The following is a 25,745-nucleotide window of genomic DNA, read 5'->3' as shown; positions in this document are numbered from 1 at the left end:
CATATGGAAGTTCCTAGGCTAGGGGGTTGAATCAGAGCTGCAGCTGCCTACACCACAGCCACAGCAATGACAAATCTGAGCTGAGTCTGTGACCTACACCACAGCTCATGGCAACATTGGATCCTTCACCCACTGAATGAGGCCAGGGATCGAACTTGCATCCTCATGGATACTAGTTGGGTTCATGACTGCTGAGCCATAATGGGAACTCTCTTAGTGAACTTTTAAATTGAAATACGACATAAAGAGATGCACAAGTTCTAACTGCATGGTGTCATTCATTTTCACAAAGTCACCACATATACCTGTGGGACCAGCAGGTAGACACAGAACCATACCAGCTCCCAGAAGCTCCACATCCCCTTACCATTGCGCAGATAAGCACTCTCCTGACACCTAACAGCAGAGGTTAAGTTTTGTCACATTTTTTTAAACCTCCCACTATCATTTCTGAAGTAGCTCAGTACAAGTCCTCATTGAATGTGATATTTGTAGGAGGCAAGCTGAGGGCAATTACCTCATTTTACACGGATGCTAACCAAGCCTCCGAAAACTTACACAGCTAGCATGCAAAACATGGAACTCTTGCACTGTGTGAAAAATGACTGAAAAGTGTACGCTCCAAATGTCCCTAAAAACAAACACCAAGTTCAAATGAGGTCTCCTTCTACTTTAAATGAGGAAAGAACCTAAATGCTATTTTTAAGTAACTATCATCCTAAAAGGGCAAAGATCAGATTCTTTTTTTAAACTTTTTTTTTTTGGTCTTTCTGCCATTTCTTGGGCCACTCCTGAGGCATATGGAGGTTCCCAGGCTAGGGGTCAAATCGGAGCTGTAGCCGCTGGCCTACACCAGAGCCACAGCAACGCCTACACCACAGCTCACGGCAACGTCGGATCGTTAACCCACTGAGCAAGGGCAGAGACCGAACCCGCAACCTCCTGGTTCCTAGTCGGATTCGTTAACCACTGCGCCACGACGGGAACTCCCAAAAATCAGATTCTAATGTCTCATATCTTTACTAAAAATGGATAGGGGTAGAGGGAAGGAGTGAATGGTTAAGACATAACTTTAGGGTTCAAATGAGGGGACAGATGAGAATTAAGACACTTTTCATCTTGTGTTACCTCATGTTTAAGTTTTATGAAAAACGATACTTCCTTTCAAAATAGGCCTTAAAAATCTCTCTCCTTCATCAAAAAGACAACGCTGGATGGATTGGGAATTTGGGGTAAATAGATGCAGACTATTGCCTTTGGAATGGATTAGCAATGAGATCCTGCTGTGTAGCACTGGGAACTATGTTTAGTCACTTATGACGGAGCATGATAATGTAAGAAAAAAGAATGTATACATGTATGTATAACTGGGTCACCTTGCCGTTAGTAGAAAATTGACAGAATGCTGTAAACCAGCTATAATGGAAAAAATAAAAACCATTACTAAAAAAAAAAAAAAAAAAAAGACAGTCCCATAGCAAATCCATACAAATAACTACCAGCAGGACTAACTTTAGACCCTAGCAGACCTGTTAGCCAGGTACCTCACACAGTGAACCAGAGGAAGACACTTCATTTTTTTTTTTTTTTAGTGGCTGCACCTGCAGCATATGAAAGTTACTGGGCTGGGCTTGAACTGGACGTGTACACCAAAGGCCTACACCACAGCCACAGCGATACCTATCTGAGCCACATCTGTGAACTGTGCTGCAACTTGCAGCAATGCCAGATTCTTAAGCCACTGAGTGAGGCCAGAGATTGAACCCACATTCTCAGAGACTATACAGGGTCCTTAACTCGCTGAGCCACAAACGGAACTCTGGGCACTTTCATTTTAGAAGAATAGGTACAGTTTGATGATAATAAAAACTTACCTGACATCTTGATAAATGCACCTTGGGGGTAAAAAAAGTCAGAGTTTTGCCTGCTGAGGGCTCTGTGGGCTAATATTTTAAGGTTCTGATGTAGTTTTCAATTCAGCAGCTAAATGGCTGACAACACTTTAAGCTGTTAGCATTAATCTAAAAGTGTAATTATAAAAACTGCAAAATTGGGGTTTGGGGTCTTAGAGAATTCTTTTTTTTCTTACCTGAAAATTTGCTCTTACAGTCACAATCAACTTCAACCAGGCAGGGAATTTAGAAATAATCTTGCTGATAAATGAAGAAAGGGTATCTCCATAATCAGGTTTATGAAACTCAGCTTCATTTAAGCCATCTATCAAAATAATGTATTCTTCTTCAGGAATTTTCTGCTCTAAAGGATAAAATAATTTTTTTTAAATTAAGAAATTACGCATTTCTATAAGATAGCACCACCCAGTGTATTTTAATGTGCAATTTAAAGTGTTAGGGAAAACTAAAATGCTTTACATATGGCAGAAGAAATGGTTTTCACAGAAGCAGATTTTCTATTAACTTTGTAATGAAAACCAGAGCATAGCGCCAAAAGAAAATCAATTCTCACAAAACAGTTTTCAGAAACATACTGCATTATACACATTAGCAGACTCTCACCCATGTATATGACACAGCTGTTCAAACACTCCCATCACTGTAGTGAGCTACAGCAAAGACAACTGACACGTATGGAGAAGAAACCTGCCAAAGACTCTAGGTTCCCCTCCTCCCAACAGAGCCCACTTGATGGATTCGGGGAAGGAAAGCTGACCCTCAAAGGGCAAAGCCTCCCATCCAAGGCACACTGCCAATGAAGGTGAGAACTCTGCTTTACATTCTCTTCCAAGCCTGAATCTAGTTTTCCTTTCCTTTTTTTTTTTTTTTTTTTTTTTTTTTTTTGCTTTTAGGGCTACATCCGTGGCATATGGAGGATCCCAGGCTAGGGGTCCAATCAGAGCTACAGCTGCCAGCCTACACCACAGCCACAGCAACATACTATCCAAGCCGCATGTGTGACCTACACCACAGCTCACCGCAACACTGGATCTTTAACCCCCTGAGTGAGGCCAGGGATCGAAGCTGCAACCTCATGGTTCCCAGTTGGATTTATTACCACTGCACCACGATGAGAACTCCCTGAATCTAGTTTTCTATTCATTAGTGCCAACCTCTGCCTAGGGATGAGGAGCAGGGAAGATGGGTCTGTTTTAGGCCCCTCTCTTTGGCCTCTTCTGGCCCAGAGTGCTATGGAGGCGGGGAAACTAGCTCAAAAGGTGAGGAGCACGGGGTGGGAGGATGGAAAACCAATGGCCCCATAATACTAGTAATGCCTCTACCCTGGAGAACATTCAAGGGGAAAACAAAACAAAACAAAAACCAAAGGAACACGTCTAGAAATGGCTTCATGTTCAACTCAACCGAGCAGAGGCCCCTGGAAAAGCATGCTGGCAAGTTCCCCCCCAAAATCAACTTACTCCCCCGCTACTTCAGAGTGCAAACTATGCAGGCGGCAGTTCCTAGAGAGCAAGTCATCTAAATAACCCATGGTTACAAATTAGCTACTTTGGAAATGTTTAACCGTGGGCTTAACTGTAAATAGAGATATTCATTCAGAGGGTGGGGAGATGGTGAGAAAGAGGAGACACTCATCCACCTCACTCCCACCCCAGGGCCCCTCGCACCCCAACCCCTTTTGGAGGACAGTCCTGGGGACAGGGAGGTACCGTTTCTCAAGCTTGTGAGTGGTTCCAGCACACCCCTCTTGAAGGCGGCCACTGGGTCCTGCACACAGGACCTGAGGCTCAGCATGCTCTGGAGCTGGGGCTCCTTTACCAGCAGGTCCCGGTAGGCAGCCAGCTGATGGGAGCGGCAGAGCAGAGCTGCGATGCTGTGCACGAACTCGGGCACCAGGCACGTGTAGGTGTTGTCGGCCTGGCAGTAGTGGTAGGCCACGACCTGCGGGGAAGCGGAGCCGTCAGCACGTTCACCCTCTTCATCTGGCTCCTTCCACATGCTCCAACATGGATGTAATTCTCCCGTCCCCGAGAGAAGAAGATATGTTGCTTCTATTCCCCAAGACTGAGTCATCCTGCAGCTTAATTCATGCCCTTATTCCTTCATCACTGAAGGAATTTTTGACATTTGCTGAGTTCTATGCACACATTTAGTTGCAGCCACAAATCCCCCTTGACTGATACTAAAATCAGCACAACTTACTCTGTACTGAATATATATTAACAGGAGTCATTCATAAAACTTAAAGCCTACCCTGGCTTAAAACAATTCTGAGCAACCCAGAGGTTCTCGCCATCCACAAGGCTCATGTTCGCCACATTTCTGTTTTCCCAAACATCAGCATCTCCTTGGGAAACTCATTTGCAGCTCCCAGAAAGCAGATAAAACTCGGTGGCTATGAAAGCCAGGCAGTCAAGTCACAGCTGCTTTCTCTCCCTGGCAGGATGGCGAGGCAGCCTGGCTCAAGCCCTGGGCCTCCTCCCACTCCTCCAGTGACACCACAGAGAAGTTCAACAGCAACATTGCTTGAAGGGGCAAAATGAGACATGACCAAATTCCTGCCTCTCACTTGAAGGGACACATGGGAGGGTGGAAGGTCCTGCTCAGGCACTGAGAGGATGAGGAGAGTTCTCGTTGGGATGGGTTTGAAGTGGCAGCAGGTTATTTGTTAGAAAGACCCCCAGGAAAGTGCTAGATGCAGCACTGTCTTGAGAGTGGAGGGTACACTGCAGATAAAATGAAAAACTGGATACTTCCCCAAATGAGGATGAAGAGGGTAAAATAAGGACAAAGTAAGGAAGGTGAAAAAGGTTAAAACACAGTCTTATAAAGAGCGTTATATTTTTCCACTTAGCCCTACATCCCCTGCACAAGTAGGACAAGAGCCACTGGGCTTGGGTTCAGAGCTGAGGGCAGCAGACACAAAAGTTAAACACCTTGCCAGGGTGACAGTCAGTGGAAGATCTCAGATCTGATTCCAGATCTGCAGACCCTGTAGCCAGTGGCAAGATCAGATGTGTCTAATTTGGAACCGCTAAGTGACTTCTGTCTTAGATCAAATTTATCATCACCACTCAGAGGAAAGCTGACTGTTCTTCCCCTCTCATGCAAACAGAGATTGGCATCAACATAAAGGACCGTGAGCATGTACAAACCACCAATGAGCCACTACCACAGTCCACCTGGCACAATGTTTGACAAAAGGAGTCTGGCAACTCAACAGCTGGGTCTGGAAAAAAAACTGGAGCCATAAGAGCTTTCTTTAAAAAATTTAATAAAGCAAACTTTACAGGATGTAAGAATAAGCATAGTCTTATCATGCTTTTGCTTTAGTTGTGTATGTGAAGATGTGTGTGTGAGTACTGGTTCTTCGGTGTAACATGTATTTCTTATGGTGGGTCACAGAGCGGTTTGAAAAAAATCACCATGACAGGGTGGACTCTGAAGTCTGCACTGTATCCCTCATCTCAGATCACCCACTCCTAAGCAGAAGACTGCCTCAAATCAGTGGTCAGGGCACCAGGGCTGCCCAGGGTGGGTGAGGAATGGCTTTGTCCAGGCAGCAGAAGTGAGGAGCAGGGGTCTGGGGCAGAAAAGCATCCATTTCAGTTCCCCTGTACAACCTCACCCCAAGGGCTTTGCTCCCTAGATGCCTCTCACTGCTGTCCATCTCTGGGGACTCTCTAGGAGTAGGCGATGAAACCGCTTTAATGCAGGAGGGCAGTTCATGAACCTGTGCTGGAGGTTGAGCAGACAGAAAATCTCAGAAGGACCTTGACTGACCATGCACCTAGGAAGGGAAAGTCAGCCAAGTCTCCTACAACATTGCAGGAAATCTCTGACAGAAAGACACCTGTAAGCAGGGCTATGAGTAACAGAGCATAGGTGGAGGTAGTGGCCTGGGTCGTGGTAAAGGCTTCCAGTCTCCTGCCTTCATATTAAACAAAGGAGAGTACATGATTAGAAGGATGGATTTGTGGTGAGTGCAACGATACCTCTGGCTGCTTTGAGGAACTCTTTCAATTCTTTTTTTTTTTTTAATTTTTTCTGTCTTTTTAGGGCTGTACCCATGGCTTATGGAAGTTCCCAGGCTAGTGGTCAAATCAGAGCTACAGCTGCCGGCCTACATCACAGCCACAGCAACACCTGATCCCAGCTGCATCTGTGACCTACACAGAAGCTCACGGCAACTCTGGATCCTTAACTCACTGAATGAGGCTAGGGATGGAACCTTCATCCTCATGTATCCCAGTCGGGTTTGTTACCACTGAGCCACAACAGGAAGTCCCAATTCATTATTTAAGATGAATAAAAGTCCACTGACAGTGTCCTAAGATACTAATTTTCACTAATACCTCTTTTACTTGGGATGTCCTATCACAATTTTATCAAAAGTCATACTTTTGTGTTCAGCTACACTTGTCTCTGTTTTAAGATTTCATTTTCAATTCATTTCTCAAAAACCAAACTGGCAAAATCTCTCCCCCACGGAGGAGCAGATTACCTTAGAAGCCAGGTATTTCACTGCATCTTCTCTTGGTCTCTGGTTCTCAGGAGTATCAGACCCAGACCCAGGGGGCGATTTAGCTGCATTGGTACCACTTGTAGAAGCACTTGGTGAAAGCAATGGAGTGAAAGGAAGATCCTGGGAAGCATCTGAAGCTGCAGCAAAGAGACCAGTTTCATTATTTACAGCAAGGACAGGGGTGGATATTAAACATTTGTCTTGGTGGGACCCAAGAGTATTTTTATAGGTAATGAGTGACCGTGGTACCAAATGCAAAGGCTCAAATGGGGATAGAAGGCTTCCTCTTAGCCCATCTCCCATCACCCAGCTGCCCTCCCAGGAGAACTGCTCTTGCTGCTTTCCTTTATTATTTTTTTTTTTTTCATTAAAAAAAACCCAAAAAACAAAAACAAAAACAAAACAACCTTTCATGGTTCACTTGCTCCTGTTCACCTTTTAAAGACACTTTCTTTTAATAGGTTTATTTACATATAAAATAAGCTGTGGACAGTCAAATATTTGGCTCCTTCCCATTTTAGGTTCATTTTTATACTTTTGGTAAATTGGCACAGAAGACAGGCTGTGAACAGGGTAGAGAATTCTGCACAGACTGCTTCTGCCTTGTTCTGCCAGAAGTCTAACACTCCTGCCCCTTGGTTTCAGGGCCCCAAATTCCCCAGAGCACTTGATCCGGCCCTACTGCCCATATAAAGAGGGAGGCAGGCCTTACAGCTGGACAATTCCAGGGCTCACCCTGGGTTAGAGCTGGAGAGACTATGAGGGATAAACAGCTCTCCAGCATATGATCGCAAACCTGATACAGCAGCTGGACCAACTTGAGGCAAATGGGGAATTTATGTCCGTCCAAACAGCCATTTCCTCCATCTATCTTATATTAATATAATAAACTAGACAAGCAGTTAAACACAGACATACTTTTTGGTGACGAACCAGGGCTGTTGGAAGCAATTTGCCTCATGCGGCTTCCGTGGCAGCTAAGTGCCACCAACTTAGAAATGATCGCTGTCTTCCCAAAGCCCACATTTCCAACAACCACTGCTCCTCTGTTTTCTGTTAGTTCTGTGTTCCTCAAGTTTTCTTCTATCTGGTGAAACAGCCAATCCCTTCCCACAAACACAGAGTCTGTGGTTACGCTTGGTACTTCAAACAACAGGGGTTTCAACAAAATGTCCTGTGGCTTATAAGGAGCAAATCGTGCTTAGGAAAAAAAAAAAAAAAAAGATTATTTTAGAAGAATGTCATAATTTTATATCCTAAAAACTCAGCTTATCACTGCTTATATGCTATACTTAGCACAGCCTTTGGTTTTACAAACACAAGGGATCTGCAAGTATTTCCAGTTTGGGTCTAGTAATACTTCCTTATACCTCATTTATCATATTCCACTGGTCTTACAGAGAGTCCTATTAAAATGACTTCCTAGTCCTTTCAGGTTTCTAAGTTACTATCATGACTCAAAGCAGATAGATAGATACACAGAGGATTAGAGAAAGCGATGAAGGGACCAAACCATGTCTCAGCAGTTTATCTGAAATGGTAGTTAAGACCTGTTTCTTCCACTACTAGAGAAGTAAAATGGAAATGCATTCGCCCTGGGGGCAGAGTCCCTGCACTTATCTCATCTGGGTGTGGTGGTATTTTGTCCCTTATGGCGAGACTGTTGGCTACCCATCTGTGCACTAGAAGCAGGAGGTGGCCCACACAGCCCAAGGAACTGTAACAAAGCTGATTCTTTGCGGGTGACCAAAAAAAACCCAATGAGTGTTAAACTATCCTCACTGCAAAATAACATACTTCAGAAATGATTTTTTCGGCTTGGCTCTAGAAGCAAGTTCATCACATATTAGAAGGAAGAAACCCCCAAACTGTTATGGATGGCCTCCTAGCACACCTTACAGTTAAATTTCTCTCTCTCTCTCACACACACACACACACACACACACACAAGCGCACACGCACACACAGTATGTCCAGTTTTTGAAAGAGCTGGCTTGAGTGCTGGTTCTCAGACTTTCGGTGATTAGTGAATGAGGTCATCAAAGCCATCATCCCAGCAGATGCAAAGATACATACCTTTAGCTTCCGGTGCCCTACCTCCTGCCGTATTGTGCCACGGTAACCTAATTGACGTTCGAAGGGGAGCATTTCTCTGTCCATCTAAATAACTCAGATCTTCCAACTTGGTTGAGCTGGTTGCTGTAATATTAAATCAAAGTTTAGTCTCTTCGAAGTTGAGTTTCATATCACACCCAAACTACTATAAACTATAAATTATGAAGTAATTCATTTCAGGCTTTCAGCCAAATATACTTCAGAGTGATTTTGGTTTTGTTTTCCAGCTCTTGTTAATTTTGCTGGCAGTGTTTTTCTTAACTTTTAATTATTATTTTTAAATGATTTTTATTTTTTCCATTACAGCCAGGTTACAGTGTTCTGTCAATTTTCTACTGCACAGCAAAGTGACCCAGTCATGCATGCATATAAACATTCTTTTTCTCACATTATGCTCCATCATGCTCCACCATAAGTGACTAGATATAGTTCCCAGTGCTATACAGCAGGATCTCATTGCTTATCCAGGCAGTGTTGTTAATTGAAAAGTGGGTAAAACTAAATGTTCCTCATTCTCAAGCCAAAGCCATGTTTTTATGGTGGCCAGAAGTCTCCATTAGTCCTGGAAAGAGACAGACCTTGCCAAAAACTTTTATGAAGAAACCTGACAATCAGTAAAGTTTCAGTACTTACTACAAACATACAGTATGGTAACTTGTCTTTTCTGTGGCTTTGAAGAGATTCTAACCTTGTTAACTAAGAGAGCACATTCCACAGAGACAATTCCATGGTACTCAGAACACAAGTCATCTCTCAGCAATAAAAGTGGCCATGTGGGTTTTATCAGAAACATACTCCTAAGCTTCAGTTTTTATGTATATATTATAGAATGTATATTTTTTTTTTTGCTCTTTTTTTTTTTTCAGGGCTACACCCATGGCATATAGAGGTTCCCAGGCTCAGGGTCATATTGGAGCTGTAGCTGCTGGCCTACACCACAGCCACAGCAACACAGGATCTGAGCCACATCTTTGATCTATACAACAGCTCACGGCAACACCCGATCCTTAATCCACTGAGCAAGGCCAGGGATGGAATCTGCATCCTCATGGATACTACTTAGATTTGTTTCTGCTGAGCCATGATGGGAACTCCTAGATTGCATATCTTAATGTAGTATGTCTATGTATGTATTTTTTAAAATTCTAAAAATAAGTAATCACATTTACCTGTGATCAAATCAGTAAGACTCATATCTACCTATTAAAAAGCATTCAGGGCCTATTCGAGCATACATAAGTTTGATGATAAAAATCTGTACAAAATAATCTTGTTAATTCTTAGCAAATCTTTAAAGCAAATATACAGTACGTGTTTTTGCCTCTAAAAATAACAATTTAGAATGGATAAGCAATGAGGTCTTACTGTACAGCACAGGAAACTATAACAAATATCTTGGGATAGAATATGACGGAAGATAGTATGAGAAAAACAATGTATATATATGACGACTGGGTCACTATGCTGTACAGCAGAAACTGACGCAACACTGTAAATAAATTTTACTTTAATTAAAAAAAACAAACAAACAAGGGAGTTCCCATTGTGGCTCAGCAGTAACGAACCCAACTAGTATCCATGAGGATGCAGGTTTGATCCCTGACCCCATTCAGTGCGTTAAGGATCCAGTGTTGCTGTGCACTGTAGTATAGGTTGCAGATGTGGCTCGGATCTGGCGTTGCTGTGGCTGTGGGGTAGGCCGGCAGTTGTAGCTCTGATTCAACTCCTAGCCTGGGAACCTCCATATGCTGTGGGTGCGGCTCTAAAAAAAAGAGAGAGAGACAAAAGACTCTTCCTTACTTATATATATCCTACATCACAATGAGACTGCGTGAAGCAACCCATCATAAATTACTGCCAATCTGGACTTAGGATTATCTCCCAGGATAATAAAAAACATACATCATTTGAGGGCAAATGACAGGGGAAAAGGAGTCGTATTCCCAGGGTTAAGGCTTCTAAGGACTATGAAGTCATTAGTGCAACCCAATTTCAAGGGAAAAAGGTCGAGTTGGGCCATCTGTCTCTGGCTACCCCCAAGGGCTCTGATGCAGCAGCCCACCACCAGCCAGCATCTTCTGCCCCATCTGAGCCCTTCCTACTTCCCCTCCTAAGGCCTTCATCCTTTTCTTTCTCACTGTCAGCACCACCTCCTCTCACTCCTTCATTCAATAAGCTCCATGCTTGCTATTTCATGGAGCTGAGTAGCTCCATGGCCTGGCTCTGTGATGATGTGTCCCATCCTGTTGGAGTCTCCAAAGGGCAGACAACCATGTGCCCTACTCAGCTTCCCAAACCACAGGGAAACATCACAATAGCATTCACGGATGCTTCTGTATCCCTTTGGTGCACTTCCACAGCATGTTTCCACCTCCTGTACACATTTACATCAATAATCCACAACCAAAGATTCAGCTAACTCCTTATGCAGGTCTTTCAATGGGCTTATTATATGGGAATCCAATGGCAACTTCTAGCTTCTCTCCTGGTCTTATACAACCAGGGCATGTGAAACTTCCAGAGGGCCACAGGGCCACACCCATCACCCTGGCTCCCTAAGATAATATAGCATGGAACCTATTTCTAGGCTTCTGCCTGGGACCTGGTACTCGGACTCAGGCCTCTGCAAATGCCTCTCTCCTCAGCACCCTTCGCTGTGAATACACCCCCATGTTGGAGGTCAAGGTAGAAAGGGCAGCTCCACTTAGAACCCATAAGCCAGTCTAGTTCAGAGCTGGACAGCCACAGATGTCTGACCCACCACTTTGGCCCTGGACAGCACAGTTTGCCTCTCTACCCTGACCCCTTAAAACATGACATTCAATTCATAGTTTTGTGACAGGAGCAAAGTATTCCAAAGAAAGGATTGCAAAAAAGCCCTAGTTTGACATTGAGGTAGGAGAGATGGTGAGGTTTCAAGTGCCAGTTTTCAGAATGTCAGTCTTCACAGCTTCAGCTCTGAGGTACGTATGCAACAGAGAGGCCTTAGTGACTTCCCAGCTCTGAGTAAGCTGTGCTGAAATGGATCAGACTGCTGCTCAGCAGGGCAGCAAGCCACTAGCTGCTGGCTCCCTCTGTGCTTTCTAAGGTGTTGCACAGCCACTGAGAGTGACCGAAGGGGAGCAGCAGTGGTGCTGCAGCTGCCTAGCGCTGCACCCAGGTGACCCCCACCCAGCAGAGCAGGTGATGAGGCCCACATGCTGTCTTCTCCCACACCGCCTACAGATTCTTGGACATGACAGGCCACTTCTGGTATTTAACAATAAAAGCCTAACCATTATTAGGGCCCAGAAAAAAATGAGAGGTAAAGCAGTAAGTTTATGCTTCATTAAACCTAATGCTAATACTTCTACAATTAATTTAACTACACACATTGCACACACACATTGTGTAGCATCTGGGTGAGAAGCATATTTTAAAATGCTGCAGGAAAGAGAGTTTTTGAGGAGTACGCGGATGAGAAGAAGCAGAGAGACTTTTCTAAGCTGAGCAAAGGGAAACGTGTTCAAACACCATGGACTAACCTATCAAAGGTAAATGCCATTAAGTCCAGGGCAATTACCAGTTAAGAGTTCCAGGAAAACTGGCTGGCAATTTTGTTTGTTGGTTTCCTGGAAACTAAACAGTGTTCTGTGATTCACTTAGAAAGTATTTCAGGAGTTCCTGTTGTAGAGCAGCAGAAATGAATCCAACTAGGAACCACGAGGTTGAGGGTTTGATCCTTGGCCTCACTCAGCGGGTTAAGGATCCGGCATTGCCATGAGCTGTGGTGTACGTCACAGACGCGGCAGCTCTGATCTGATGTTGCTGTGCCTGTGGTGTAGGCCAGGCGGCTGTAGCTCTGACTGGACCCCTAGCCTGGGAACCTCCACATGCCGCTGGTGCAGCCCTAAAAAGTAAAAAAGAAAGAATTTCAAAAACAAACAAAAAAAAAAAGAGGTAGTCCAAAACAGTAATGCCAGATTATCTAACTTCTGGATTATCCAAGACATCATTTTAAAGGCTTCTCATTCTGCTTTTTAATAAAGGAATAAGGTGTCCATGTCATACATTTTGATGTGGCACATATGGTAATAATCTGATTGCAGCTTTCTAATTGCACTTCAACAAATGCCTCTGCAAAGAAAATCTCTGTATGACAAAACAATTATCAAACCTAGCCAACTTATTTGTATCATCTTGGACAAAAAAAAGAAAAAATTTTTTTTCACTGTACGAGACAGCTAACAGTTAAGAGACAACTCCAGTTCTCTGTAACATGCTCAGGGATAGGAATAAGTACACAATCTTAGGAACTTGTTTCCATCTTCTCAACCCTCAGGGGAACCATGTCTCTTGCAGAAGCTGCCACCACCCTTCCTCCACCTGCTGATCCTTACTCTGCTCTCAGGTACCAAAACACCTTTCCTACCAAATGGCAATTTCTCTGTGTTTACAGGGCTCCTGATATACAAATGCTTCTGGGAGATTTTAGTATATTGTCCATCCCTTGTTACTTTAATCTTCTGAATGCCAAGTGTTGCCTGTTTATAGGAGCCTGCTTTCTAATCTCTAGACAGTGCTGCATATGGAGCCTATAATCCAGTCTTTTAATCTCTTCAATTCTAGAAGAATCCTACCATTCCCTCCTATCTGAGGTTCAGCTTTAGGGGCAAGAGGGTAGGCAATGAAGAATCTACTAGACCTCTAGCTTGTTAGTAGATACTAGGATATAAGGCACTTGACTATTTTCTTCCAAAATATGCTTTTAGTTTATAAAATACGAAAAGAAACACAGGAGAAATCAGCAAGCCCATTAGGCTAGGCAGTCATGGCTCCACCGCAGAGGTAAAACCTTCCCAATTCCGCAGGAGGTCTAGTTCAAGTGCATCTGAAGATGCTAATGAATGAGCACAGCAGAAATCAGAAAGCCCTGCTCTATAATCACTCGGTCTCCTGGAAATGCTCAGCTCACACCCACTGTCATTTCACGTGGCAGGAGACCATATAAAAGAACATCAAGCAGAAAACATAACCCAAAATGGGATCCTTTTAACACTGTTACATTAATTTATTAATGTGTTTCCTAATTTTAAAATAGCTTCATTAAACTGAATACAAGTTTGCTATTTTGCTGACGTCAATAAAGCTATGACATCCCAGGATAATACAAATGAATCACTCACCATATCTAGGTAAAAATGGTCTAAAATGCTTTAGGTCTAACATATTATGCCACAGATAGAGGAATTTGTGGTGGGAGGTCACAAAAGCCGTTGGAAGAACCATCACTCAATGCGCATAAAGCTCTCAATACTTCCCACCGGCAGACATGCCAAATCCCTCTTCTGGAACAAGGCCATTTTGACTTCCTTTGAAAGTGAATTAAGAGTTGTGTCTCAGAACTTTTCCATTAGGGCCATTTATTTATCAGCTGCTTCAGTGTTTCACTATAAAACACACCCAACAACAACCAGAGTGGCCTGGCACATCTCAAAGGAGCAGTATAAAATCACAGAGAAATCCTTTGATGTAGGAAGAGAGATCCAGGGTCCACGTGATAGCAGAAGAGAAATTTTAAGCACTGCACTGATAACAAAGAATGATGGAAATGAGTTCCTTTTATAAATTCAATCCAAAGGCACTGCATTTAGAAACTCAGGACCTTAAAGCAGGTGCAACAGCTTGGATGCAGAATTCCCTTCCCTACCCACTGCAAACTGCTCTCCTTGCCTCATGACCACCCACGGACCAGTCAACCAGCACCAGCCACCACTTTTGCACTCCTTTCTCAGTTCCTGCTGCCCCTTTCTTGCTAAGGTGCATCTGTCTTGCCTATTTTCGTTTCCCTGATTGATAGCTCTCCTTTCAACTGCTGATGTGTTTTAACTGTGAGCTCCCTTATAACTGAATGCTATGGAAATCAGACTGCTCATCTGTAGGATGGGCCTCAATTATAAAAAAATAAGTTTGAAAGTTGGCTTAGAAATCCTTTGAGCTGATATTAACAAACTCATTCTAAACAATTTCCATTTACCAAGCTGTAATAATAAATCCTGGATTTACTCAGGCTGATAATAACAAAAATAAGTACAAGGGTACTTTTCTCCCTCAAACACAAAGAGCTTTAAAGTCTAAATATTAGAGTGAAGGAATTCCAGAGGAGAAGGATCACTTCAAGACCACAAAGTGCAGCTTGGCTTTTTTACAGATGGGTAAACTGAGGCCTACAAAGGGTAAGTGCCTGACCCATGGTCAAGATCATAAGGCTGCCTGGTGTCTGGACTAGATTTCCAAATGCAGGGAGTGAGCTGGAGACACCTCACCACCCCCATGAGATCACCTTTCCAGGGAGAGGAGTGGCCTTACCTGCAACTGAGTTGGGCCGTGGCATTATTAGCGAGCTGGAGCTCTGAGAATAAGGGACCGGACCATCTCCAACTGAGGCTTCGGCTTTGGGCAGCACGCTCTCCGCTGGCCCGGGGAGCTCCTCTTCTGCCACTGGGGAGCAATTATCTGCCCTGCGATCATGCAGCACTCCCTTTTGTACCCCTAACCTTAGGCTTCCGTCCTTATTCCATTCCAAACTGGAGCCACTCCGGTCATCATTTTCGGATGAACTTGTAATTGTGGCTGAAATGAGAGACCAAAATATTTTGAAGGAGGCCAGGAATAGCCGGAGCTGTTGAGAGTTCACACACACACACACACACACACCACACACACACACACACACTGCCCTTCCCGTGATCAATGGAAAGTTTTCTGCTCTGCACAGATTTTTATCAAAGTATGTTTCATACAATGTATTTTCGTAAATTAGAAGAATGTTGCTTCTCAGGGGAAATAAACTGCTAAATCATTCTACAAGGGGAGGGAAAAAAACCTCTGATAAGAAGATAATTAAAAAGCTGTCTTAAAGTATCTGAGAGCTAACAGTAAATCTATGTAATTTGGAAATGACATATCCTCTCTTTTAACAAAGACAAATAGCTTACAAAAGAATTCCTATCTCATTAAATTGCTTTGAACCTTTAAATATTTTCCCCAAATTAACAACATTGTGCATGGAGGGAGGGGGTAGGGTAGCACAATGGTTAATGCAGAAAAAATACAGGAGAAAAATCTATACAAGCAAATAAATTTTAAAAAATCTGTATAAAAGTCAAGCAGAAATTGGATCCTCAGAATTAAACCTTATAACATCTGTTCAAGACCATCCAGAGAGGCTGACTTGACTTTATCCTTGAGCAGCTTAGAATGGAAACCTCTATGGAACCAGTACAGGGGAGACAACAAGCATGGGAAGGGGTGCTTGACTGCAGAATTAAAAGTTAGCCTCTCCTAGGAAAACCAGGATGGGAAAACATCTTCACAAAAGAGGAGTAATATGATGAAGGAAAGGAGCAGTATTCACTCTACAAATCTACAGCCAGTTCTGAGTCAAAGACACTGAGCCACTTGTGAGCCCCTTGCAGGCACGGTCACCACAGACCCACTGCTGGCTTGTGTCCATGAGAAGAGAAGCCGTGTCCTCTGATCTCTATTTGGACCCCCACCAGCCGAGGCCCTTAACTGCAAGACCTAAATGAGAGGGTCAGAATGTATTTAAGACCCAGGCGCCTGGATTAAGCTGCTTTATCAGCAGACCCCAGTGATACACACTTTATCAGCAGGCTGGTGAAGTAGCTCCAACAGAGTGTGTTATCTAGGATCAAAGGATCCGAAAGGGTTTTGTTTTATTTATTTTTACAATGTTCTTTAAGGTTTAGAAGTAAAGACAAAACAATTTCATGCTTTCATGTGACCATGACCGTAGGGCATCATGTCACAATTTCTAAAACTGTTGCTCCTGCAGCTCCAGCCTGGACTTTCATCCACTGCTCGCCTCCCTATTTAAAAATTCTCCCTATGCCAAAGCCTCCTCGAGCTGATCCCTTCCTTCTCTGAATAGTACAGCACCCGGTCCATGCTCAGTGCTCAGTAAATGTTTACTTGTTCAATGAATAAGCAAATGAACAAACTTCAGAGACACTGCATTTAATCTCACTGATACTGGTTCAGCATTGTTAGCATTATGTCTCTAACCAAAGTGTTGGAAGTTGATTTCAGACTGGCCCCGTCACACCTTACTCTCAGCATTTCCAAGTATTCTATCAGGAGTATTACTATGAATCTCTCCATCTATTTGGAATCAGTCACAGCCTTCATTGCATGTGCATTTAAATGGACCATTCACATATTAAATATGACTCTTTTCATCCAAAAATACTGGTGGTGGTAATAGCAGCAGCTCATATTTACTGAAGGTTACTACACATCAGGAACTATGCTGAGGGCTTTGGAGGAATACTCTAAGTTATTGAGATTATTGGTTATTAATGGTAATTAGTCACTAATGAGAACCTTGTTAATAAGCTGTGATTGTGTTATAAACTTTCACTCACAAGTCCAGTGCTCAGGACTGAGAATGCTTTTCCTGCAGAAATGTAATTACTTAGGATCCCAGGTCACCCCGACATCTAAGTTACAGAAACAGTTCTGGGTGTGGGTGTGACTGGTCCGGTTTTTATGTTGTGGTTGTTTCATTTGGGGGCACATATTCTTAAGGTGAAAAAGAAAGTAATGTTTTTTCCTCATTTGCTCTCCCTGAGTGCTGTGCATTTCTGAATCAAACCCCTAAGCATCTGATCCTAACTCAGACCTCAAGCTGTGGGAATAGGGACTGTAACACTTCCTGTTGCAAGTGACACCACAGGAAACAGGGCTTTTAGGACCAAGATGCAGCTGAGTAGGGACAGCCTGGTCAGGGTTGGTGGATGGCAGAGGCAGGCTGAGGTTGAATTCTGCTGGCACAGCTACACGCGCCCAGGCCCTAAAGAGGCACATCCTTCAGGCCCTGGCGGTGAGCAGAAGGAAGGCGGGTAGGGGAGGAAGGCCCCAGCTGCAGGAACGGGAGTTAGGAGGAGAAGTCGTAGATGGTGCTGCCACTGCAAAGGGAGGATATTATGAGTTTATAATATGTTTGTATGTCAAAGACTCTCCCACTGCCCTCATGAAGTTCAGCCCAGAGACTCGATCCACCGTCCACATGGGCCAGGACCCCGAGAGGCGGGCAGGGGAGAAGCTCTGAAGCCACAGCCCCTCCCACAGAGACACTCTGCTAAGACTGCCCTGCTTCACAACATTCCTCCCAGGGATCCAATACCAGACCCAGCCTCCCCACTGGATGCCCCGGCAGCGAACTTTCATCTCAGGCACAATTAAGCCATGAAGCAGATCCAGAGAGGAAGGATAAAGAAAGGCTCTAGTTATCCTACAGGACCTAAGAAGTACACCAAATGGGGCAGCTCCACAGTCTCCAAGAAAGGGAAAGCAGTTCTTACAACAAATGACAGGTTTCTCAAAAATACCTTTCCTTCCTTCCCTCCTTCTTTTCTTCCTTCCTCTTTTTCTCTTTTCTCTTTTTTCTTTTTCTTTCTCTTTCTTTCCTCCCCCCCTTTTTTCTTTTTCTATGGCTGCACCTGTGGCATATGGAGTTTCCCAGGCTAGGGGTCAAATTGGAGGGGCAGTGGCCAGTCTACACAACAGCCACAGCAATACCAGATCCAAGCCATATCTGCAGCCTACAACACAAGTTCTCTGCAACGACGGATCCTTAACCCACTAAGCAAGGCTAGGAATTGAACCTGCCTCTTCATGGATGCTATGTTGGGTTCTTAACCTGCTGAGCCACAATGGGAACTGAAAAAAACTTATTTTCTTCCATGCTAACAGAAATAAACGCCTAATTAAGTCAACCCAGTCACTTTTCAAGTTAACACACTCACACACATTCTCTCTCTCTCCCTAGGGCAATATCCCAAATATGATGATTTGTTGCTGGTGGTGGTTTTTTTTGAAGCTCTAAAAAATAAGTGCCATTTGACATTTTCCAGAGACTAGATAATACTGCAAGTTCCCTAACAACTCAAACATTCTAACATCTTATTCTTGCAACCAGCATAGATGCCTTTGCTTGTCAGTTAAGACTTGCCATTATCACTCAGACTGGGTCTCAACCATTTTGCCAATATGCAGGATTCTGTAAATTGAGTCACTTACTAGGCCTAAGTTTTATCAAGCTTTGAGGTTAGGCTGTGGCTCCCAAGTTAGTATTAAATCAGGTTTGGTACTGCTCATTGATTCACAGGTGCTACTTCTGATTATCCATGTAATTTGAAAACTCCTTTTAGCCAGGGACAGTGGCTTATCTTCCTCTGTAGTAACAGCACATTTAACCAGACCTACCAGTGCATAGGGCTGTACCACTTCCAAAGTACTTTCAAACTGTATTTGGACATATGCATGATCACCACAACATGTGAGAAGAGGTGGAAAGGCTGAGACCCATCAACCCGCCTTACTGAAATGGAAACACACCTGGGAGAAGCTGATCTCAGGCACACGCACACACACACGCAATTGGGAGTATATCTAATATCAGGCCTTTTTGACTGCACACACAGTGTGTATTAAAACTCCCTTTGCCTTGCACAGTACTCAACACATGAAAAGCGTTCTGTATGTAACTGTAGCTAAAATGTATTTTGCAGTTCATGAAGTCTGCCTCATTAAAAATAGCAGCCTCTGGGAGTGGCGCAGTAGGTTAACGATCTGGCATTGTCTCTTTGGTGCTGAAGGTTCGATCCCTGGCCCAGAGCAATGGGTTAAGGATCCAGCATTGCCGCAGCTGTGAACTGGCCAGGGAACTTCCCTATGCTGCAGGTGCAGCTGAAAAAGTAAAAAAAATAAAAACAGCAGCCCCTGGGCTAGTGGAAAGAGGCCTATCGTGGGCTCACAGCAGCCAGGAGGGTCACAGTGGACTGGGAGATGGGGAAAGCAGAGAGAGGGAGCCTCTCCATCATTAAATGTTTTGCTATATAAGGCACTGCAATAAACGGATCCCTTCTCCCTCCCAACTTTCCCTCATCCCCTCTTTGCCTACTGAAGGTCTTTCATATGTTGAATGCTCACTTAGAATTAAAACGACACACACACACAAAGTCCAGGCCCCAGTAAATAGTTTGGCGGGCTCTGAAACAAGTTGTAGATTTAAAAAAACATCAAGCAAATTCAACTGACCATAGCAATAGTCCAGAAGTGTTTAAGAACTAAGGGTCACTGATATCCAACATATACATAGACAGAGCCAAATTCTCTCTCTGAGCTGCGGAAAAGACAAGAGAAGAAGAGTGCAGGGGGCTTGGGTTCAAACTTTGGATTCTCCTCTTTTGAGGACCACAAGGGGGTATGTCCCTCTGGGCCCAGTCCTAGGAATGGGCATATTTTTGTCTTTACAAACATCATCTTGTGCGTTTGTGTTTCTCTTTTTATAATGGCTACTAGGAATCTCAAAAGTAAAATCTTCTGCCTACTTATAAGCAAAATTAATAAAATCTTATGAATCTGACTCCTGATTTCATCTTTTCTATCTTCTTTTTTTAAAAATTTATTTTATTACTATTATTTTTACAGCCACACCTGCAGTATATGGACGTTCCCAGACTGAGTGGAATTAGAGCTGCAGCTGCCTGCCTACACCACAGCCACAGCCACACTAGGTCTAAGCTGCATCTACAACCTATGCTGCAGCCTGCAGCCACACCAGATCCTTAACTCACTGAGAGAGGCCAGGAATGGAACCTGCATCCTCATGGACACTGTGTTGGGTTCTTAACCACTGAGCCACACAACAAGAACTCCTCTCACTCTTATTTCCTTTCCCCAACTCATATCTTCCCTGAAAAAGAAAAATCTCGTTTTACTAAATGTCTATGAGCATTTCAATCCAGTAGGGGAAGATTAAATATATATATAAATATCCCTAGGAATTAAGAACAAGCACAGTGGCTAACATGAATATTATAACAGTGCTTATTACACATGGGCCCTGTTCTAAATGAACCCACTTCATGTCTGCACTCTGAACAGCCTTATGGGCAAGAAAGCCCCATAACATGCAAAGCCTCACTCTGCTCCAGAATGATGCTCATACTATTAGAAAATGAGCATGACGTACGTACCATTAGAAAAGTTTGAGCAGGCATCCCAACACACGCATTTATAACTTATCTACATAGACTCCTCTAATTTATTATAACATAAACATACATAAAACCTACATTTTGAAAGTATTTTTAAATACCTAGATAGGGAAATTTTCTTCCAACACTCCAGAGACTGTCTTGCTTCCTTCATTTTCAAAGCCAGGGCTCTAAGAAGAGAGTCCTTTGTCTCTCCCTGGGTTGTGGAGAAGGTCAGGTAGAAGCATTAAGCAGGATAGGATAGGGACCTGGGTGATTCAAAACAGGCCATTTATCGCTACCAAAAAGAGGAGGCCTGTGTTCAAACAATGACACACAAAGGAACCAGAGGAATGCTCTTTGGAGCACCTCCCTATAAACTTTTTCCCATGCAAATAAGGAGTCTTTGCCCAGAACCAATCAGAGGATCAAAATGCCCCCACCCTCCCTCCGAGTTCCTGTTGTGGCTGCGGAAACGATGTGACTAGCATCCATGAGGATGCAGGTTCAATCCCTGGCCTTGCTCTCAGTGGGTTAAGGATCTGGCGTTGCCTTGAGCAGTGGTGTATGTCGCAGACGCGGCTCAGATCCGGCATTGCTATGGCTGTGGTGTCGGCCGGCAGCCACAGCTCCAATTCGACCCCTAGCCTGGGAACCTCCGTATGCCAAGGGTACAGCCCAAAAAAAAAAAAAAAAGACGAAAACAAAACGTGCCCTCCCCATACAGAGATCAAAATAACACTCAGCCCTTACCCACGCATGGTGCAGGGGGATTAGGACAGGAAATTGGTGGGTGTGGGGTAAGAGAATAGGGGTCCCCAAACAGGTCCAAGGTATAGAGATATTAAAGAAAGACCCATTTGCAGCTGGGGCCAGTCCCTACCCCAGGAAGGCCCACTCTCTCTGAGGGCATAAATAAAGCTTGCTGTACACTGCTACCCGACCCTTGATTTCGACCTCCGAGGCAACCAGCAAGATCTTTTTTTTTTTTTTTTTTTTTTTGCTCGGGGCGACGGACTGGAACTGCTCATTAAAAGGGCCCAGGTCAGAGCTGTTACACTGTGGGGTCGGCTTGAGGGGAAATTCCCTTTGACCCAGATCCGTTCCTGTCCTGAGCTGATCTCTCCTCCCTGGAGAGACGGTCTTTCTCCACCCCTGTGCAGCAAGACCACTGGGTCTATCCTGGCGGTGCTGCAGCACCTCCCAGCCGGAACAATCTCCCGCCAGACCGCCTGCCTCCATCCTTGCGTGATGAAGCCCGCTGGCTCTATCCCAGCGCCACTCTGTGCTGCTTGGCCTGCACCTCCAAATCCTTGTTGTGTGTAGGCAAAGACCGAGGGAGCTAGTGCAGGGCAGAGGAAACTGACAGAAGGGCACAGGCAGAGTGCCTCGTATATCATGAGTACTCAGCAATGCTTTCCTCCCCATACCACTGAAGAAAAATAAAGTAGCACCAAAAAAACCAAACAGCTTTCAATGTCTAAATCCAGTTTAATGGTTGACAGGAAGAGTTGAAAAGTTAAAACACTGGCCCAATGATTTAAAGATCAAACAAGAAACAGAGCGGTTGCTTAGGAAGGGAGAGAAGGGAAGACATGAATAAAAAAGGAAACTCCAACTATTGCAGACACCGCCTCCTTTGACCTGACCGCCTAAAGATCACCAACAATTTCTGAAAGCAAAGACTCATCTACCAAGATTGGGGGGAGATCAAAGCAAGTTCGAGGGAGCCGCATCCCTACCACCTAGTCCTCTCCTGGCACTGTCATGCCACACTCTAGATCTCCCTGGGCGACAAAAGGAAAGAACCAGCCTGAATGAAGCTATCCAACCACAGATGCCAGACTGTGTTTCTTCCTTGGCGCCACCCACACCCGAACAAACCACAGGGAACCAAGTCTGACACTGGCCCGCCTGGGTGTCTGCTCTCACCTCCCTCAGCCCAGTGAGGAGCGGCTCCAGCAAAGGCACTCAAGGCAGGACACAGGGTGGGCGGCCTCAGTTACTTCCGGTTCCAGCGAGCTTTCTGGCTTCTCCTCCTGCCACTTCGAATGGACAGCAGCTCGAGGCTCCTCTGGCCAGCCCTGTGTAACCGCCGGGATGCCCTGTTCCTTCTGGCTGTGCACAAGGGCTCTATGCTTTGGCTTGTGACAGAGTTCTGTCCTAAATCTCCAGCTCAGTGCTCACTGCATTGCGCAAGGCTTGCTCTGCTATGACATGCAGCGAGGCCAGGGACCTGAGCCACAGCCATGTGGTCACACCTGAAGGGGCAGCTGGGGCAGGGCGGTGGGGGAGGGGAGGACAATCCACAGCACCCAAACCTCAGCCTCGCCCACACATCCCCACACTGCCCAACTTCAGTCTCACTGGGTCACGCTGCCCAGACTCAGTCTGACAGGGCAGGTAGCAGCCTCCAGAGAACAGCCTGCAAACTTACACAACGGGAAGTTTTCTAGCAACAGAACACAACACGGTGTACTGGTAAAGCTTCACATAACTGGTACACTGGAGGCCTAGACACTGCAACTTCTTAGTCCAATGACTCCACAAGATTCCAGACTCTTCCAGAAAAAAGCACAAGGCACTATTAGTGGTTGGTATTATTATGCACCTACAGCATACTCCTGCCATCAGAGATGCCAATCACTGCCATGTTTTAAAGCTTTTTCAGCAATTGACAACTCACCAAAGTCTCCAAGGGCAGGAAACCACTCTTTATTGTCCCAGTACTGAACAAATGTGCTCCTGGTATACAGCTGGCGACAATAAATGCTTCACAGAACAGCCTCAAGAATCCAACCATGGTCTGAATACAAGTATAGCAGGCGCTTTGCTTTCTTGCATCATCACCAAGGACTTTTCTCCCACATTAAGTACGTTACCAAATTATATATGTAAAGGCAAATTTTCCTCCTTCACCCAAGAGATTAAAAAAAAAAAGCTGCTATAATTAAGGATGATTTTTTAAATTGCAGGCAATGTAGCAAAATGAATATTAACACAAATTTGAAACACTCTAAATAGTTATTACCAAATCAATTTCAAAGCATTTCAATTTAGCAGCAAGCAGGGCAATACAGGTGGCAACAAAGCAGAATTAGCATAAAATCAAAAGGGCAGGATTTACAACAAGTTAAAAATGAAAATAAAGTAAAATTAATTCCTCTGTGTGCCTTTCTCTGCACCTGATCATCTCCCTTAGGACACAAAGTCCAGGAAATAAAAGGTCTAAATCTACCTCTGGAATCACTTTCATTTTACAAGCCCAGGAAGCAGAGAAGAGAGACCCTGGAAAATAAAAGTTGGCCCACGGCAACTTTTTTTTTATGTCCTAAATAACCGGGCAGAAAAACAAATATTATCAAACTCTACCAAGCACCAGCAGGATACTAATCAAATGTCCTGCATTTCACTGCAAGCCACTTTTGCAGGAGCAATGCTTCAGCGAAGGTACTCCCATGCTTACACTTTTATCTGCCTCCGAGCTTCAAAGTGAGCAGGAGGAGAGCAAACGTAAGCTCCCTCCCTGTCCCACAGAGAAAAGGGAAAGCCAGTAGAAGCCTGAGTTCTTGCTTTACCCTTTTCAAATTCTGAGCACTTAATCACCTTGAAAGCTTCCTGGTCTGGTGGAATGCAGTGGTTCAGGTGTTGGGGAGCAGGGCAGGTGGAGGACACACCTGCTCGGTCGAGACACACCCAGCTGGAGAGGTGGTGGGGTGAGGTGTGGCCAGCACCCACTCACATCCCCTCCCCGCCCTTCATGGGGCTGTCCTAACACCAGCTTTCAAGAGGGAACGCATCCGGCACACCACACAAGTAATTTGGAGATTATAAATGTCAGCAGGTAAGAGCAGATGGCAGAGAAAGGAAATGCAAGGGATGGTTGACTTTTAATGGCTTCTCTCTGCCAGAATTTTTTTAATTGCTACCTGGAAATCTTCTCCTGGCTACATCTATCAGTGACGGATAGGAAGGATTTACTCTTGTTCTAAATTTGGACAGGAAAGCTGAGTTTTGTTTGTTTCTCCTCATCTCATATCCATTCTCTTTCTTCCTAAATAGAGAAATAGCCCATTTCTTTGAAATTAACAGACACACCCAATACAGATCACGATATGGACAGAAACAAATATTAAACAATATTTTTAAATCAAGAAGTCCACTCTTTTCAGTGATGTTTTCTTTCTTAAATCAGATTGGTTTCCACCCAGATTTTAATGAATACACATATAAGCATATGACATTTTATTATGCTTCACAGAAATTGCTTTCTTTTTTTTTTCCCAAACTGAAGGTCTGTGGCAACCCTGCATTGAACAAGTGTGAGGTGCTCCCAACAACAGTATCTGCTCACTTTGCATCTCTGTGTCACATTTGGTAATTTATTTATTTATTTATTTATTTTTAATAGTTATTTCCCCAATACAATTTTTTTTCTACTGTACAGCATGGTGACCCAGTTACACATACATGTACACATTCTATTTTCACACATTATCATGCTCCATCATAAGTGACTAGACATAGTTCCCAGTGCTACACAGCAGGATCTCATTGCTAATCCATTCCAAAGGCAATAGTTTGTATCTATTAACCCCAAGCCCCCAAACCACCCCACTCCCTCCCCCTCCCCCTTGGCAACCACAACTCTATTCTGCAAGAATAGGCTTTTTTTTTTTTGCTTTTAGGGCTACATCTGTGGCATATGGAGGATCCCAGGCTAGGGGTCTAATTGGAGCTACAGCTGCCAGCCTACACCACAGCAACATCAGATCCAAGTCGTGTCTTTGACCTACACCACAGCTCGCGGCAACACTGGATCCTTGACCCAACGAACAAAGCCAGGAATGGAACACACAACTTCACTGTTCCTAGTTGGATTTGTTTATGCTAAGCCACGACAGGAACTCCACATTTTGGTAATTCTTGAAATATTTCAAACCCTCCACCAGTGAAAAGATTACAACTCTTTGAAGGCACCAATGATGGTCAGCTTTTCTTAGCAACTTTTTTTTTTTGTGTGTGTTTAGGACTACATCTGTGGCATATGGAGGTTCCCAGGCTAGGGGTCTAATTGGAGCTATGCCACAGCCACAGCCACAGCAACATCAGATCTGAACGCATCTGTGACCTACACCACAAATCACA

At 44.2% G+C, this 25,745-nt stretch overlaps 1 protein-coding gene across 3 annotated transcripts in view; it reads right to left on the bottom strand.

The window, feature by feature from the left end:
- The window catches only part of TANC1 (tetratricopeptide repeat, ankyrin repeat and coiled-coil containing 1), a 244,305-nt gene that overhangs the window by 54,835 nt on the left and 163,725 nt on the right, over positions 1 to 25,745 (bottom strand). For all 3 annotated transcript variants that reach the window (XM_047772674.1, XM_047772673.1, XM_047772675.1), the window contains 6 exons: positions 14,902 to 15,165; positions 8,515 to 8,637; positions 7,357 to 7,638; positions 6,418 to 6,575; positions 3,623 to 3,854; positions 2,090 to 2,256 (listed from right to left, as the gene is read on the bottom strand). In XM_047772674.1, coding sequence (XP_047628630.1) covers positions 2,090 to 2,256; positions 3,623 to 3,854; positions 6,418 to 6,575; positions 7,357 to 7,638; positions 8,515 to 8,637; positions 14,902 to 15,165 — 1,226 coding nt within the window. The remainder of the gene's footprint in view (positions 1 to 2,089; positions 2,257 to 3,622; positions 3,855 to 6,417; positions 6,576 to 7,356; positions 7,639 to 8,514; positions 8,638 to 14,901; positions 15,166 to 25,745) is intronic.

Source organism: Phacochoerus africanus, chromosome 3 (assembly GCF_016906955.1).
Source record: "Phacochoerus africanus isolate WHEZ1 chromosome 3, ROS_Pafr_v1, whole genome shotgun sequence".
Classification (NCBI taxonomy): domain Eukaryota; kingdom Metazoa; phylum Chordata; class Mammalia; order Artiodactyla; family Suidae; genus Phacochoerus; species Phacochoerus africanus.
The sequence above is the reverse complement of the archived record's forward strand: the minus strand, read 5'-3'. Positions and strand labels throughout refer to the sequence as shown.